The sequence below is a fragment of the Clarias gariepinus genome, chromosome 20 (genome assembly GCF_024256425.1).
Source record: "Clarias gariepinus isolate MV-2021 ecotype Netherlands chromosome 20, CGAR_prim_01v2, whole genome shotgun sequence".
NCBI classification, from domain to species: domain Eukaryota; kingdom Metazoa; phylum Chordata; class Actinopteri; order Siluriformes; family Clariidae; genus Clarias; species Clarias gariepinus.
In genome coordinates, this window is record NC_071119.1 from 22509588 (window position 1) to 22525000 (window position 15413).

The 15413-nt window shown below is 39.4% G+C and overlaps 1 protein-coding gene across 3 annotated transcripts in view; it reads right to left on the reverse strand.

Annotated features, from left to right (window-relative positions):
- Nucleotides 1–15413, reverse strand: part of tmem131l (transmembrane 131 like) — a 53127-nt gene that overhangs the window by 7327 nt on the left and 30387 nt on the right. For all 3 annotated transcript variants that reach the window (XM_053479983.1, XM_053479984.1, XM_053479982.1), the window contains exons 6-19: nt 14004–14120; nt 11583–11687; nt 9206–9283; nt 5649–5808; nt 5213–5268; nt 2662–2767; nt 2332–2434; nt 1281–1419; nt 1018–1188; nt 842–911; nt 628–748; nt 413–482; nt 182–291; nt 1–70 (exon numbers count right to left, since the gene is read on the reverse strand). In XM_053479983.1, coding sequence (XP_053335958.1) covers nt 1–70; nt 182–291; nt 413–482; nt 628–748; nt 842–911; nt 1018–1188; nt 1281–1419; nt 2332–2434; nt 2662–2767; nt 5213–5268; nt 5649–5808; nt 9206–9283; nt 11583–11687; nt 14004–14120 — 1476 coding nt within the window. The remainder of the gene's footprint in view (nt 71–181; nt 292–412; nt 483–627; nt 749–841; nt 912–1017; nt 1189–1280; nt 1420–2331; nt 2435–2661; nt 2768–5212; nt 5269–5648; nt 5809–9205; nt 9284–11582; nt 11688–14003; nt 14121–15413) is intronic.

Below are 15413 nucleotides of genomic sequence, written 5' to 3' on the forward strand. Positions count from 1 at the left end.
CTTCTGATCTAAGGGGAGGAGAGAAAACTCGGCTGTAGTGATGTTTACTGAGAGGGGACTGATGTTAAACCTGGGGCGGGAAAAAAATGAATAAACAGAAATGTTTTGTGTGATATCGCTGAATTTATTTTTATTTTGTGTATGAATGTTGAGCTATAAACATGCCCAGGTGATCACGTACCACTTGGTGATCAGGTCCAACGCTTCCAGGGGAGCAGGATACGAAGACAGGGTTCTGATCTCCACGGCAACCGGAGAACCGGTCGGGTTTTTCAGGGTGAAGTTTTTAATCTGAGAGAGGAGGCGTGATTTTAATCATGAATAAATCCACAGTGAGAAACTAAAGACTGGTCACGCTGTAGGGGTAGGTGTGTGTGTGTGTGTGTGTGTGTGTGTGTGTGTGTGAGTGTACCTTGCTTTCGTTGACTGGTGTTGCTCCAAAATCTAGAGCTGTATCATGTTCTGTGGGAAGCCTCGGCCATCTAGAAACACACACACACACACACACACCACAAAAGAGACAGTGTGTATTATTTTTGTGCAAAAATCGAACAGAGTACAAAAATCTAGTATGTGTGTGTGTGTGTGTGTGTGTGTGTGTGTGTGTGTGTGTGTGTGTGTGTGTACCTGCAGGACAGCTCTTTTCCACGGTGCCACCGGCTGCAGAGTGCCGTCGCCAAACTGTTGTCCGTCTTCCACAATGAAGAAAAGGATTCTGGGAGGAGAGACTGCTGCCACTCAAAACGCCCTATCTCACACACACACACACACACTTTGTACTTGTGTACACACTTTGTGCATCATCTCTCATCATAACTACAGCAGAAAATAAAAAACTCACCGGTTCTGGAGAGGCGGAGAGGACAGAGCTGCTCACACTCGCCACCGCCCTCAAACACCACCTCCCCCCTCTGAAAACACACACACACACACACACACACACACGTACACGCATCAGCACCGTGACTGCGGTAATACTTATTATTATTATTATTATTATTATTAATGAACCCTGACCTTTGACCCCGTGGACGACGCATGCACAAGCAGCTCCAGCGAAAAGCCCAGGCTGGTGCTGATCGTTACCACGGCAACCACGTTGACCGGCAACGTCTTGTTGAGGAAGTGGAGCGTCAGCAGCCTCCAGCAGCCAGGGGCCACGCCCACTGACCGGCTGACGTTTACTACCTACGGCAGGAACGAACAAAATACAGGTTTTTATTTTAGCGCCGAGCTACAGACGCGAGAGCGAGGTGAAGGAGCGTGAGCGGCGGCGTGACCTTAAAGAGCCGCGGCGACGGCTGGCTCAGGGAGACGTTGGTGATGGTGAAGCTCAGGTGGAGCGGGTTGGTGAGCCACAACTCCACCTGATCTGCACTCTTCTGCTTCTGGACGAACTGAAACCAGCCAGCAGAATCACTGAGAGAGACAGAGAGAAAGGGAGAGAAAGAGAGACAGGGGTTAATACACAGGCAGACAAACAGAGACAAGGCAATCACACAGAAAGACAAACACTGACACCTAGACAGAAAAAGACAGACAGACAGACTAGACAGATGACACAAAGTCAAACAATCAATCAGACAGGACTATATCTTTAAATAGACAAGACAGACAGACAGACACAAACAGAGAGACAGACAGGTGGAAAACACTGAAAGGCAGACAGACACAATAAAAAAAACACACACACACAAAGGAACAGACAAAAAAACAAAATAAACAAGTCAGCCAAACAGACAGAAAAACAGAGAGACAGACAGGTTGAAAAAACAGAAAGATTTTCACTAAGACACTAAGACAAAGACAAAAAAGAAACAAAGACAGACACAAAAAAGACAAGACAGACAAACAGACAAAGAAAAACAAAGAGAGACAGGTGGAAAAAACTGAAAGACAGAGACACAAAAATAATCAGAAACAGACAAAGACAAAAAATAAAAACAGACAAAATAAAACAGACAGACAAAACTAAATAGACAAGAGAGAAACAGACACACAGGAAAACAAAGAGACAGACAGTTTCTGAATGTGTGCATGTGCCTTTCGAAGAGACAGACACAAAATAAAACAGACAAACTGACACAAGAATAAACAGACAGACAGAATAAGAGCCAGACAGAGTGTCAGACAGACAGGCAGACAAATAAAAACACCCAAGAAATACACCCAGAACTGAGACAGAAAGAGACTTAAGATTAAAACACAAACATAGACAGACAGATGAAAAGCCAGACAAACAATTATGGAAGGGAGACAGAAATTGCTTTATTAATAGACGAAAATACAGACAGACAGACAGACAGACAGACAGACAGCTGGGAGTCTCACCGGAGTGTGTGCTGTAACCAGGGAAACATGTTCACGCTCATGTTGCCCAACGTCTGCAAGCCGATCTGACTGGTACATTTTTTACTAAGAGACGATAAAGATCCTGAAAACACACAATAAACAAACAGTAAACAATACGCAATAAACAATAAACGACAGCATGCGGTCATGAGGAGACACGTCCAGCACGAGGTCTTACGTCACTCAGGGATCTGAATCTACAAAGTGCTGGAGCTGAAGATAAACATTCAGATGATGTGTGTGTGTGTGTGTGTGTGTGTGTGTGTGTGTGTGTGTGTGTGTGTGTGTGTGTGTGTGTGAAGAACTCACGTCTGCAGGACAGCGTGGCCACCTGAGTGAGGTTACTGGCGGAAGCCTTCAGTGGCGTGTGGCTGATCTCTACAGAGATGTCCGTCCTTGACAAGATCTGGATTTCCTGTAGAGATTAAACACACACACACACACACACACACACACACACACACACACACACACATCCCGTTCATTTCATCTTCCTCTATTTCAAATGTTTAGTTTTAAATCTTTCACTTCCTGTTTACCTCCTGGTTTCCGTTCCCCGCTTCCTGTCTCTAATCACGTACTAAATTCCAACAAATACACGGCGTCTACTCTCCCTCTCTTCCTCCCTCTCTCTCTCCCTCTCCCTCCCTCTCTCTCTTTCTCTGAGCTTCTCTAAACATTTAGGATATTTAGTGATTAAACACATAGGAATAGATCAACTGGTAAACAAACAAATAAATAAACAAATAAAAGATTCTGCATTTGCATCCAAACAACAAACGATCCTCATCCTTATGTCTTCGAAAAATATTCTATATTTCTTTTGTGCGCTCTCGGTGGGAGGGGCTTACTCTATCTCGTTCTCCCGCCCGTCAATCACAGTGATTGTAAGGAATCATAGACAGGATTAGAGAAAATAAAAGAACATAAAGACACAGAAGGACAAACAGGGACGCAAACGAAAAGGGGGAAAAAAGACGGACAGACACAAAGACAAAAAGAACCAGTTGGATAGATAAAAAGAAAACAGAAAGACACTGACAAATAAAGAAAAAAGCGAGACAGACAGAAAGAGGAAGAAACACAGAAACAAACAAAAGATAAAAAAAAAGATACAGGTACAAAAATACATAAAAAGACAGACAGACTAACACAAAGAAAAGACAGAAATGACACAAATAAAAATAAATACAGTCAGCACTGAAAACGCAGAAAGACAGAGCGCTCGTGTATGTAGAAGGAGACGGATAGCGCTTTCCTCAGTGTGTGTTACACCGCGATCCGACGCAATATGATTTAAAAAATAATAATTTAAGAACCACGCCCGGTGCAATGTCCCGCCCACAGAGGTGCTAGACTCGTGGGAATGAGGACGTGTTTGTGAGACACGCGAGAATGATCCAGTGGATCAACTCGCTCGCGCAGTGAGAGGAAGCGCAAGAACAGGTCAAGGGGACAAAAAGAACAATGCACTCGGACACAGAGTTTTTGCTTGCACGCTTCAGCAAACACACACACACACACACACACACACACACACACACACACACACACACACACACAAATCTCTTGAGATGATAACTGTCATCAGTACGCCTAATCTTCTAAGCGATTCTTCATGTTGCTAGGTCCTAATGTTGAACACACCGTCATGTTTTATATTGGAACATAGCAACAAGAATCGCTTTGAAGATGTCTTTGAAGATTGTAACTAACTGTTGTTTGTACAAACATCAATGAAACCAAGCACAAATATCGGTTATCGCCTATAAATGGGTATCGGGGGAGAACCAGAGGGAGGCGCAACTGGCTAAGATTTAAATAAATTGATAAACAAATAATTTACAAATATGTAAACCTGATCAAACTGAAACTTTGTGCAAAAATAAAATAAAAAATAAATAAATAATTAAAAAAAACATTTACATTTACAAATGTTGTTTATTATTTACAAACCTACTTATTTCTCTAAACGGCCAAAACACAGTACTGGTGCTGATTTATTAAAAAAAAAAATGTTTATGTTATACATATAATAAAGAATATTTATGTGACAAAGAAGCTACTTCTAAAGTTTATGTAACACTAAAGTGACCAGTCTCACATGGCCGTTTTCAGCATTATACTGTCTCGCTTCAAACGATAATAATTTAAAAGGCAAAGTATTAATATTTCTTTAGGAGTATTAAAAATAAAATTGATGTAAGCGTCTAGAAGTATATGATCTTGCTTAAATAATTTTTTGGTAAAATAAAAAAAATAATAATAATAAAAAAAGATCTGTAGTGTCCGTAACCATGTCAAATTCATATTGCGATACAGCTTTTTAGAATAATACACGTCTTCAGGTTTAAATGCGAAATCTAAATCGGCCAAGTTTAATCTGAGTGACAGTTAAGATCGTTGAAAGATTTGAATTTTTCGGAATTCGATAGTAACAGAAACTACGGACATAAAAGGGCATGAAATTGCATTTAGCAAATGTGTTTTTTTTCATCTGATAAAAACATAAATGTGTACATGTATAAAAAAATAAATAAAAAAAAAAAAAACATGAAAGCATGGATTGGGAGATAAGAAGCGATCAGTATTATAAAAAAAACGGTGTTATATCATCATGTCTAAAAATTCACTTTTTTACTTTAGTGAGACACTTTTTAGCACTAAAATCACATTTTGGCTGAAATACAGTAGATTTCATTGAAATACTTATTAAACGTCTCAGTACTGTATTTTACACGTCCTGCTATTTACCTAACACACACTAGACTGGGGAACGTTATAGCTACAGATATTCCTCTAAAGTATTACTAACAGATATAACTGGATGATATCACATTCTCTTTATTTGTGCTCTTACCTTGACAAAGAGCTGTTTGACCCCTGAGTTCAGCATGTACACACCTATTTTTGGATCTGTGGGCAAAAAAAAAAAAAATAATTAAGATCGAAACCAATACGAAACCAAAAAGACACGAATAAAAAAACCACAACATGCCACATGAGGGCAGCACTGAGCCACACAAGTTCTGAGAAAGGTATCGAAGTCCTTAAAGGGAAATTTTTGTTCTGAAAGGATTTTTTTTTTTTTGCGGGCCACCTGATATAAACACACAAAATAAAATTTACTGCGACACTTCACAAAAATTATTTCGAACCTACTCCTACATCCGAGCACAATGCATTCTGGGTAAGGCCTTGTGCCGGCTCTTACAACGGTTGTACGTTTTGAATAAAAGGAGAAATATAAAGAGGAAGTGGTGCTGAAGGCGTGAGACTCGAGTCACGTTGCATACATGCGGCGGCGCCCCCCGGCGGAGGCAGGACGAGCAGCACCATGATGTTCTCCAGGACGTAGGGCTTCAGCTTGTCCAGGTGTGCCGGCCTCTCACCTCTCTCAGACAGACTGATCTGGAGAGAGAGACGTCCTTCATCCTCTGCTCCGAAACACGAGCCCTGAAAAGAAAGGAAAGGAAAAAAAAAATTTAAGAGTTAAGAAAAAAGGGAACAGATATGTTTATTTAAAACAAAATACCACAGACAGAAAATGCAGAGAGAATGAGACGCCGTCTGTCTGTGAGAAATGCTGCACTGCAAGTGCATTTATAGATAGAGTTCTTTAACAAATGAAAAACAACTGTGTGTGTGTGTGTGTGTGTGTTTAAGGAAAAGCAGCTCCAAGTTTCCACGCAAGTGAGTCACACGAGTTCATAAAAGAACATGTGTTTCGAGGAATTTAAGAACCTTGCGTGTGTGTGCTCAGTGCTGCTCGTGTAACAACTTCTCTTTAACAAAAAGAACAGCACTTTAAGCAGACTTAGTAAAAACTCAAACAGAAGCTTCTGAGCCGCCGGCGCTACTGACGCGACCGGAGCCGTGTGTATGAGGCGAGAACACAAAGGACGATCGAAAGTGAGCGCAAGACAGATTAACACCCGCAAGAGACATTTACACATTATCTCCACACTTCATCAGTCTATAGACACAAACACTTAGATATTCTCTATCAAAAACACAATTAAAACACACACACACAAGCACTGTGAGTCAAAAGACCAACATTCACATCAACACTGTGCATTAATGTTAAACATCCGCATTCATCATCAAGCGTAAAGACTCTGCGTCAAACACCGACATTCTCAAAATGAGCAACAATACATTAAACACCAAAAACAGCAAAATTCATCATCAAACAAGACGCTCTCCATGTAACGCCCAACACTCTCCCATCAAACACTCTCCCATCAAACAAACTCTATGTAACACCAAATACTCTCCATCAAACCCTCTCCCACCAAAAACTTTTCATGTAACACCAAATACTCTCCATCAAACCCTCTCCCATCAAACCCTCTCCCATCAAAAACTTTCCATGTAACACCAAATACTCTCCATCAAACCCTCTCCCATCAAACCCTCTCCCATCAAAAACTTTCCATGTAACACCAAATACTCTCCATCAAACACTCTCCCATCAAACACTCGCCCATCAAACACTCGCCCATCAAACACTCGCCCATCAAACACTCGCCCATCAAACACTCTCATTGTAACATCAAACACTCTCATTGTAACACCAAATACTCTCCATCAAACACTCTCCCATCAAACACACTCCATGTAACACCAAATACTCTCCATCAAACACTCTCCCATCAAACACACTCCATGTAACACCAAACACTCGCCCATCAAACACTCGCCCATCAAACACTCTCCCATCAAACACACTCCATGTAACACCAAACACTCGCCCATCAAACACTCGCCCATCAAACACTCGCCCATCAAACACTCTCATTGTAACACCAAATACTCTCCATCAAACCATCTCCAATCAAACAATCTGCCATCAAACACTCTCCCAACAAAACTCTCTCCTATCAAAACACACTCCATGTAACATAAAACACTCGCCCATCAAACACTCGCCCATCAAACACTCGCCCATCAAACACCAAATACTCTCCATCAAACCATCTCTCATCAACCATCTCCCATCAAACACTCTCCCATCAAACACTCGCCCATCAAACACTCTCATTGTAACACCAAATACTCTCCATCAAACCATCTCCAATCAAACAATTTGCCATCAAACACTCTCCCAACAAAACTCTCTCCTATCAAAACACACTCCATGTAACATAAAACACTCGCCCATCAAACACTCGCCCATCAAACACTCGCCCATCAAACACTCGCCCATCAAACCATCTCCAATCAAACAATCTCCAATCAAACAATCTGCCATCAAACACTCTCCCAACAAAACTCTCTCCTATCAAAACACACTCCATGTAACATCAAACACTCGCCCATCAAACACTCGCCCATCAAACACTCGCCCATCAAACACTCGCCCATCAAACACTCGCCCATCAAACACTCGCCCATCAAACACTCGCCCATCAAACACTCGCCCATCAAACCATCTCCAATCAAACCATCTCCAATCAAACAATCTGCCATCAAACACTCTCTCCTATCAAAACTCTCTCCTATCAAAACACACTCCATGTAACATCAAACACTCGCCCATCAAACACTCGCCCATCAAACACTCGCCCATCAAACACTCGCCCATCAAACACTCGCCCATCAAACACTCGCCCATCAAACACTCGCCCAAACACTCGCCCATCAAACACTCTCCATGTAACACCAAATACTCTCCATCAAACCATCTCTCATCAACCATCTCCCATCAAACACTCTCCCATCAAACACACTTCACGTAACACCAAATACTCTCCATCAAACACTCTCCCTTCAAACACTTTCCATGTAACACCAAATACTCTCCCATCAAACACTCTCCCTTCAAACACACTTCATGTAACACCAAATACTCTCCATCAAACACTCTCCCTTTAAAAACACTCTCCCTTTGAAAACACTCTCCCTTTGAAAACACTCTCCCTTTGAAAACACTCCATGTAACATCGAACACTCGCCCGTCTGAACACTCGCCCGTCCGAACACTCGCCCGTCCGAACACTCGCCCGTCCGAACACTCTCCATGCAACACCAAATACTCTTTATCAAACACTCTCCCATCAAACACTCTCCCATCAAACACTCTCCCATCAAACACTCTCCCATCAAACACTCTCTCCTATCAAACACACTCCATGTAACATACTCTCTAACATTCACATCAACACTGTGCATTAATGTTAAACATCCGCATTCATCATCAAGCATAAAGACTCTGCGTCAAACACAGACATTCTCAAAATGAGCAACAATACATTAAACACCAAAAACAGCAAAATTCATCATCAAACAAGACGCTCTCCATGTAACGCCCAACACTCTCCCATCAAACACTCTCCCATCAAAAACTTTCCATGTAACACCAAACACTCTCCCATCAAACACTCTCCTATCAAACACTCTCCTATCAAACACTCTCCTATCAAACACTCTCCCCTATCAAACACTCTCCCCTATCAAACACACTCCCCTATCAAACACACTCCATGTAACATAAAAACACTCTCCCATCAAACACACTCCATGTAACATAAAAACACTCTCCCATCAAACATACTCCATGTAACATAAAAACACTCTCCCTTTAAACGCTCTCCATGTAACACCAAATACTCTCCCTGTACTGGCGTTACAACACTCTCTATGTAACACCAGTACTCTCCTTCAAACACTCGCCATCACACACAATCCATCAAACACAAACATTCTCTAATAATAAACACCAACACTATATTAAACAGTAATGCGTACTAGAGTAATCTCAGAGTATTTATTGACAGTGAACAGAGACAGGTGGTTGGGATAATGACTAGACTTGGATGTGTGTGAAACAGACGGGTGTGAGAGGTACCTGTGTGTGAGCATAGAGTGCTTTGGGGAGGCTGCAGTCCAACAGCAGCCCCAGGATGGTAATATTTAAAGCATTTTCCTACAGAGAAAAAAAAATCATGTTTTTATAATGAACCGACAAGGCGTGATTTTGGAGTAACACTGTGTATATTTTATCTCTGTAACAATCAGAGACAGAATAAAGGAAATGAACAGGACTTGACACAGGGTCTAAGCTTTAGTAGGAATAATAATAGGAAGTAATAAGAAAACAAAAGCGGCGCTTCACAGAGTGGGTTGTTAAGTTGAAATGTTTTCGTGAGGGGAAGCTGCACCAAAATACAAGAGCGAAAAAGAGAAAGCGGCGCGGGGAATTCCCCAGCGGGCACCGTGTCTTTGTGCGCTGCTGCTTCTTACAGATGATGGAACCATGTGGTTTAATTCAGATTAGAACTTTAAAAGCAAGTGCGTTCTCAGCACGGAGTATTTTCATTAAAAGACTGAGAGCAGCGTCATCAGTATGAGGAGTTTAACCATGAAGTATGTAGGAGCTGGTTCATTACCCAAGATAAAACATATATATATGTGTGTGTGTGTGTGTGTGTGAGATCATTGCACAGTGACTACTGCAATAAATATAGATGCTTAAACTGTATTACCAGGTTACATAGTGTTGATTACAGCTGCATGATTTATCGCGATATTCAACTATTTATTCGCAAAAAGTTGCAATTCATTACACAAACTCAATAATTTGCCAATAATTTAAGTATTTTTTTTTTTTTTCTTAAATTTGTGGTTTATTACATGCGAATGCAAACTTTACATTTTTTGGTGACATATCGCAGTTTAAATCGCAATATGTATTAAAATAATCACAATGTGACTTTTATTTAAAGTTGTTTAGCTCTCGTGTCGCTTACACATCGGTTTATTGTCTAACTGTATTTATATTTCATGTTAAACAATCAACATTTGCACAATCCCAGTCTTAATGTAATTTATATTTTAGTATAGAAATGTATTTATTAATTTATGACAATCCAATTTTACTTACAACATTAGCAAGAATAATTGTAATGATCAATATTAGGGCTTGGGCAAAGTAAGATAAAAAATTAATAAATTAAAAAAAAAAAAAAAAAAAACACCATGATTTGTAGAGAATAAATACATAAAGTAAAAAAATAAATAAATAAAATAAATAAATAATTCCCATCATTAAATTAAGTAATTAAACATTTAACAGTGAACAAAGAATTTATATAAATTTGTCTTTTTGTTACTATAATTTTATCAAGTACAAAACTTTATAATAGCATCAGCTGCTTTCAATTGAACTAAAACTTTTTTCATTTAAAACATTTTTTTAATTCATTTAGTTTATTTAAATTATTTTAGTTTATTTTTTTTAATACACTACAATGATTTCATGATGTGTGTAATATAACTATAATTAACTATAATAAATATAATTTCTGATAAAAAAATGTATTAAAATTAAAAATTAATTTATCACAATATTTACATTATAGCTTTATATCCTACTTCCCTAGTCAGTAGTGATTTTCTGACTGACCGAAACAAACATTATTATTATTATTATTATTATTATTATTAGTGGTGGTGGTGCTCATACCCGTAAGAGCGTATACGTTGTACCCCTGGGGCGCAGGAAGTGCCCATGCACTCTTAAAATGTTTTTTAAAAGACCAAACAAACAAACAAAAAAGCATCTTTTTATATTTTAGATATATTTATAAATATATTGAAATTCGCTACATTTCAAGATTTTTTCATTTGCAAACATGTCATTTTCTATTTATTTTATCATGATGTGCAGGCCAAGCTCAGGTCATGCTGTTATGAAGGACACTCTGATCTGGTGAACAGACTTAGGGGATTCCTATCGCTCTTATACCGAATAAGGATCTGTGAAATAAAGCGGACCTGATCTCGGGGTGAGGATCGTCTCCTACCTACTGTAAGAAGTGGGACGAGTGTGGAGCTTTGAGATACATTAGACCGTCGGGTTATGAGTTAACTCTTAAACTTTTTTTTTAAATTTTTTTTTTAAGTGAAATACAGCAGCGTGCTAAGGCGGGCTAATAAACAAATACTCGCATGCAAAACAGAAGGAGATACAAAGCCACAACAGCAGCTCAGTGTGTGTGTGTGTGTGTGGTCAGGTATCGGGTTCAGAGAGAGACAGAGAGAGAGAGAGAGAGAGAGAGAGAGAGGTGGTAAGTGACATTTTGAGACAGCTTCATGCTTCCTGTGGTACATCGAGCCCTGTGTAACACTAACTGTTAAAAGTTAAGCTGTGAGAAGAGAACGAGCCGATCGTGTGTGTGAGAGAAAAAACTGACCACGAAGATGCAGATGTGTATGAACCTTACCTGAGTTTGTGTAAGTTTAATGCTTTGTATATGTGGAAATATGAGAATGCTGTCTTTCCTCGGCACTTCCTTTACCGAGCCAGCGTTCACACCAACACCAAAAACCTGAACAGAGAGAGAGAGAGAGAGAGAGAGAGAGGGAGGGAGAGAGACAGAGAGAGAGAGAGTGAGAGAGAGACAGAGAGAGAGGGAGAGAGACAGAGAGAGAGGGAGAGACAGAGAGAAAGAAAGAGAAAGAGGGAGAGAGACAGAGAGAGAGGGAGAGACAGAGAGAAAGAGAGAGAAAGAGATAGAGAGAGAGAGAGACAAAGAGACAGAGAGGGAGAGAAAGAGACAGAGAGACAGAGAGAAAGAGAGATAGAGAGAAAGAGAGATAGAGACACAAAGACAGAGAGAGAGAGAAAAACAGAGAGAGAGAGAAACAGAGAGAGACAGAGACAGAGAGAGAGAGAGAGACAGAGAGAGAGAGACAGAGAAAAAGAGAAAAACAGAGAGAGAGAGAAACAGAGAGAGACAGAGACAGAGAGAGACAGAGACAGAGAGAGAGAGAGACAGAGAGAGAGAGACAGAGAGAGAGAGAGTGAGAGAGAGACAGAGAGAGAGGGAGAGAGACAGAGAGAGACAGAGAGAGAGGGAGAGACAGAGAGAAAGAGAGAGAAAGAGATAGAGAGAGAGAGAGACAAAGAGACAGAGAGGGAGAGAAAGAGACAGAGAGACAGAGAGAAAGAGAGAGAAAGAGATAGAGAGAGAGAGAGACAAAGAGACAGAGAGACAGAGAAAGAGACAGAGAGACAGAGAGAAAGAGAGATAGAGAGAAAGAGAGATAGAGACACAGAAAGACAGAGAGAGAGAGAAAAACAGAGAGAGAGAGAAACAGAGAGAGACAGAGACAGAGAGAGAGAGACAGAGAGAGAGAGACAGAGAAAAAGAGAAAAACAGAGAGAGACAGAGAGAGAGAGAGAGAAAGCGTTCAGACACTGTTGCATTACTGTACAATTTGAGGTGTGTCCATAAACTTGTACTATGATGGAATATGAATTCATAATAAACTAAAGCTGGCAATAAAAACATAATAAAATGAGATCAAAGAGTGTTCCTGTTCAAGCACTTTGAACTTTATATATTATATAAAGTAAAAAGTGCTTTATATAATATATAAAGTACAATTATAAAGTATAAAAATAAATGTTTATTTTATACAAATAAACATTTTTTATTTATTATCTACACTCTGCTAAATTACTGAAAGCATCACGAATATCTTTATATTCAGTAACGGTACTGAAACTGTACTGAAAGTAAAAGTCTAGATGTAAATGTGAACACCTGATCTGGATCACAGTGTGTCACACAGTATATATTTGTGTTAAAGTTAATATCAACATGGACGTTAAAACGAGCCGATTGTGGACCACCAATGATTTGGGGATTTGATTAATGACTTGTTTCCCCTTATTGATTTGCCATTAATGAGAAAAAGTTTAATTATTAAAAAATAGCTAGTTTTACTGTACATGGTGGATAAACTAGCTTCAGTTGATAAAATGTTTTTTTTCTATCTAAGGGTTAAAATGTGTTAAAATGCGTTTAAAACTTAAAAGCCGGCGATGTAGCTTGTTAGCACATTAGCTAAGCACTAGTAAACTAGCTTGATACTGTTGCAAGTCCATAATTTTCTTCGTTTGATAAAAAAAAAAAAACATCTCAAGTTGAAATTGCAATTTTATATATAATTTCACTTACTAAAAACAATTTTCTTTTAAGTCATGTGATCACATGGCTCTCTAGTGCCACCTAGGATTAACCAAGGGAATGGCACCATAAATCTCCAGAAGGGAAAACGAGTCATCGTAAAGTCGAAAAATTTTCCGAATACTTTTTCAATTGTAGCTACACTAGCTTAAGGTAGCAAAACCTATTTTTTTAATGAAATGTTAATAAAACATTTTGGGAAATGCGTTTAAAACTTCAGACCGCTGATGTAGCTAGTAAACTAGCTTGATCTTGTTGCACGTCTTCACAAGTCCTGATTTGCGATGTAATTTTCTTCATCCGTTGAAAATATTGTAAGTTAAAATTGCATTTAATACAGAACATCGTAACTTAGTTAAATTTATTATTTTTTTTTTAAATGCTGGCAAGAAGAGTCTTGTTTTTTCACATGGCTCACTGGTGCCACCCAGTGTCAAGACAAAGGATAGCACCACATAGCTACTGAATGTGTACCGCACCCTCGTAAAAAGATGAAAAAATCAATGCCAAACCATCATAACTTAGTCAGGGACTGTCTGGATAATAATATATGTATTTATGATGTAATGCTCTATATCTTCACCCTTATGTTCCATAATAAACACAAGGACTATCTGGAATATAATCGCTATCAGACTACATAATCGCTACTTTCTGTTTCGAGCTTACCTGGTACGTTATCACCCCGTGGGTTGATGTGTTAATAAATAACGAATTTTCTATATTGCCCTCCTCTCTTGGGAGGAAAATGAGTTTAAAAGATGTCTTCCCTCTGGGTGGGATCACCTGAGACAGAAAGAGAAAAGAAATCATTCATTATTTAGCAAGAAATGTATTAAGTGTTAACAAGAGTATCTGAGGTTTCCCAGCTGTCTACTTCTGTTTTACGCTGGACTACGACTTCCTGGTAAGGATCGAGATGAGTTTGTAGCAAGAAAAAAAAAAAAAAAAAAAAAAATGCCATGCAAACTAAACAGTGGGCGGAGCTTAAAGGAATTAAGTGATTATAAATATCTCAGGAATTCTAAGAGCGATATGGCAGTTAAGTCGTAAATGTGAATACATGAATCCTGATTTGATTGTGGCGGAGCGTATTGTCGATGCCTTCCTGCTCATGAAACTGATGAGGTTTTGCTCAGTTCCGCTCTGAGGTTTCAGTCTGGCAGGTCGGCCACAAAGCCACTGGTTTAACTGGGGATATGAAAGCAGCAGCGAACACTCAGGACGTTAAGCTAATAGTTTTAGATCGTTTCTACATCCAGCGCCAGACTATAAGCCCCGCCCCCACGACATCACGCTCCTCAGGGTGTTTTAACGACCAGGCTCGCTCGGCTGATTGGCTGCTGGAGGAGCGGTTTTACATTTTAGATCTAACCTGGTCTGTGTTACATCTGGAACTTCAAACTGATCAGATTACTGATATTTTTTTTTAAGTGGGTGGGGCTAAAAGTGGGTGGGGCTATGTCTGACTGGAGGTTCAGGTTTTTGCTTGTGGGATTACTAGAGATGTGAGAGAGAGAGGGAAAGAGGGGAGAGAGAAAGAGAGAGAGAGAGAGAGAGAGAGGGAGAGAAGAATTTAGAGGAAATTAAACAAAAAGAAAGGAAGTAAGAAAAGAAAGACAGCAAAATTGCACAGCCAAAAACAGAAAGAGAGATGGAGAGAGAGAGAGAAAAAATATAAAGCCAGATAAAGCAAAGATAAAGAAAGACAGTGAGAGAGAGAGAGAAAATGGGAAAGAGGCAGAGAAATCTATAAAGCCGCAGAAAGAAAGAAAGAAAGACAGAAAGAAAGAAAAAGAGAAAGAAAAAGGGAGAGAAAGGAAGAAAAAGGGAGAACTTAGAGTTACACATACAGAAAGAAAGAAAGAAAGAAAGAAAGAAAGAAAGACAGAAAGACAGAAAGAAAGAAAAAGAGAAAGAGAAAGGGAGAGAAAGGAAGAAAAAGGAAGAACTTAGAGTTACACATACAGAAAGAAAGAAAGAAAGAAAGAAAGAAAGAAAAAGAGAGAAAGGGGGAAAAGGAAAAAAGGGAGAAAAGAGAGAACTTGGAGTTACAGATACAGAAAGAAAGAAAGAAAA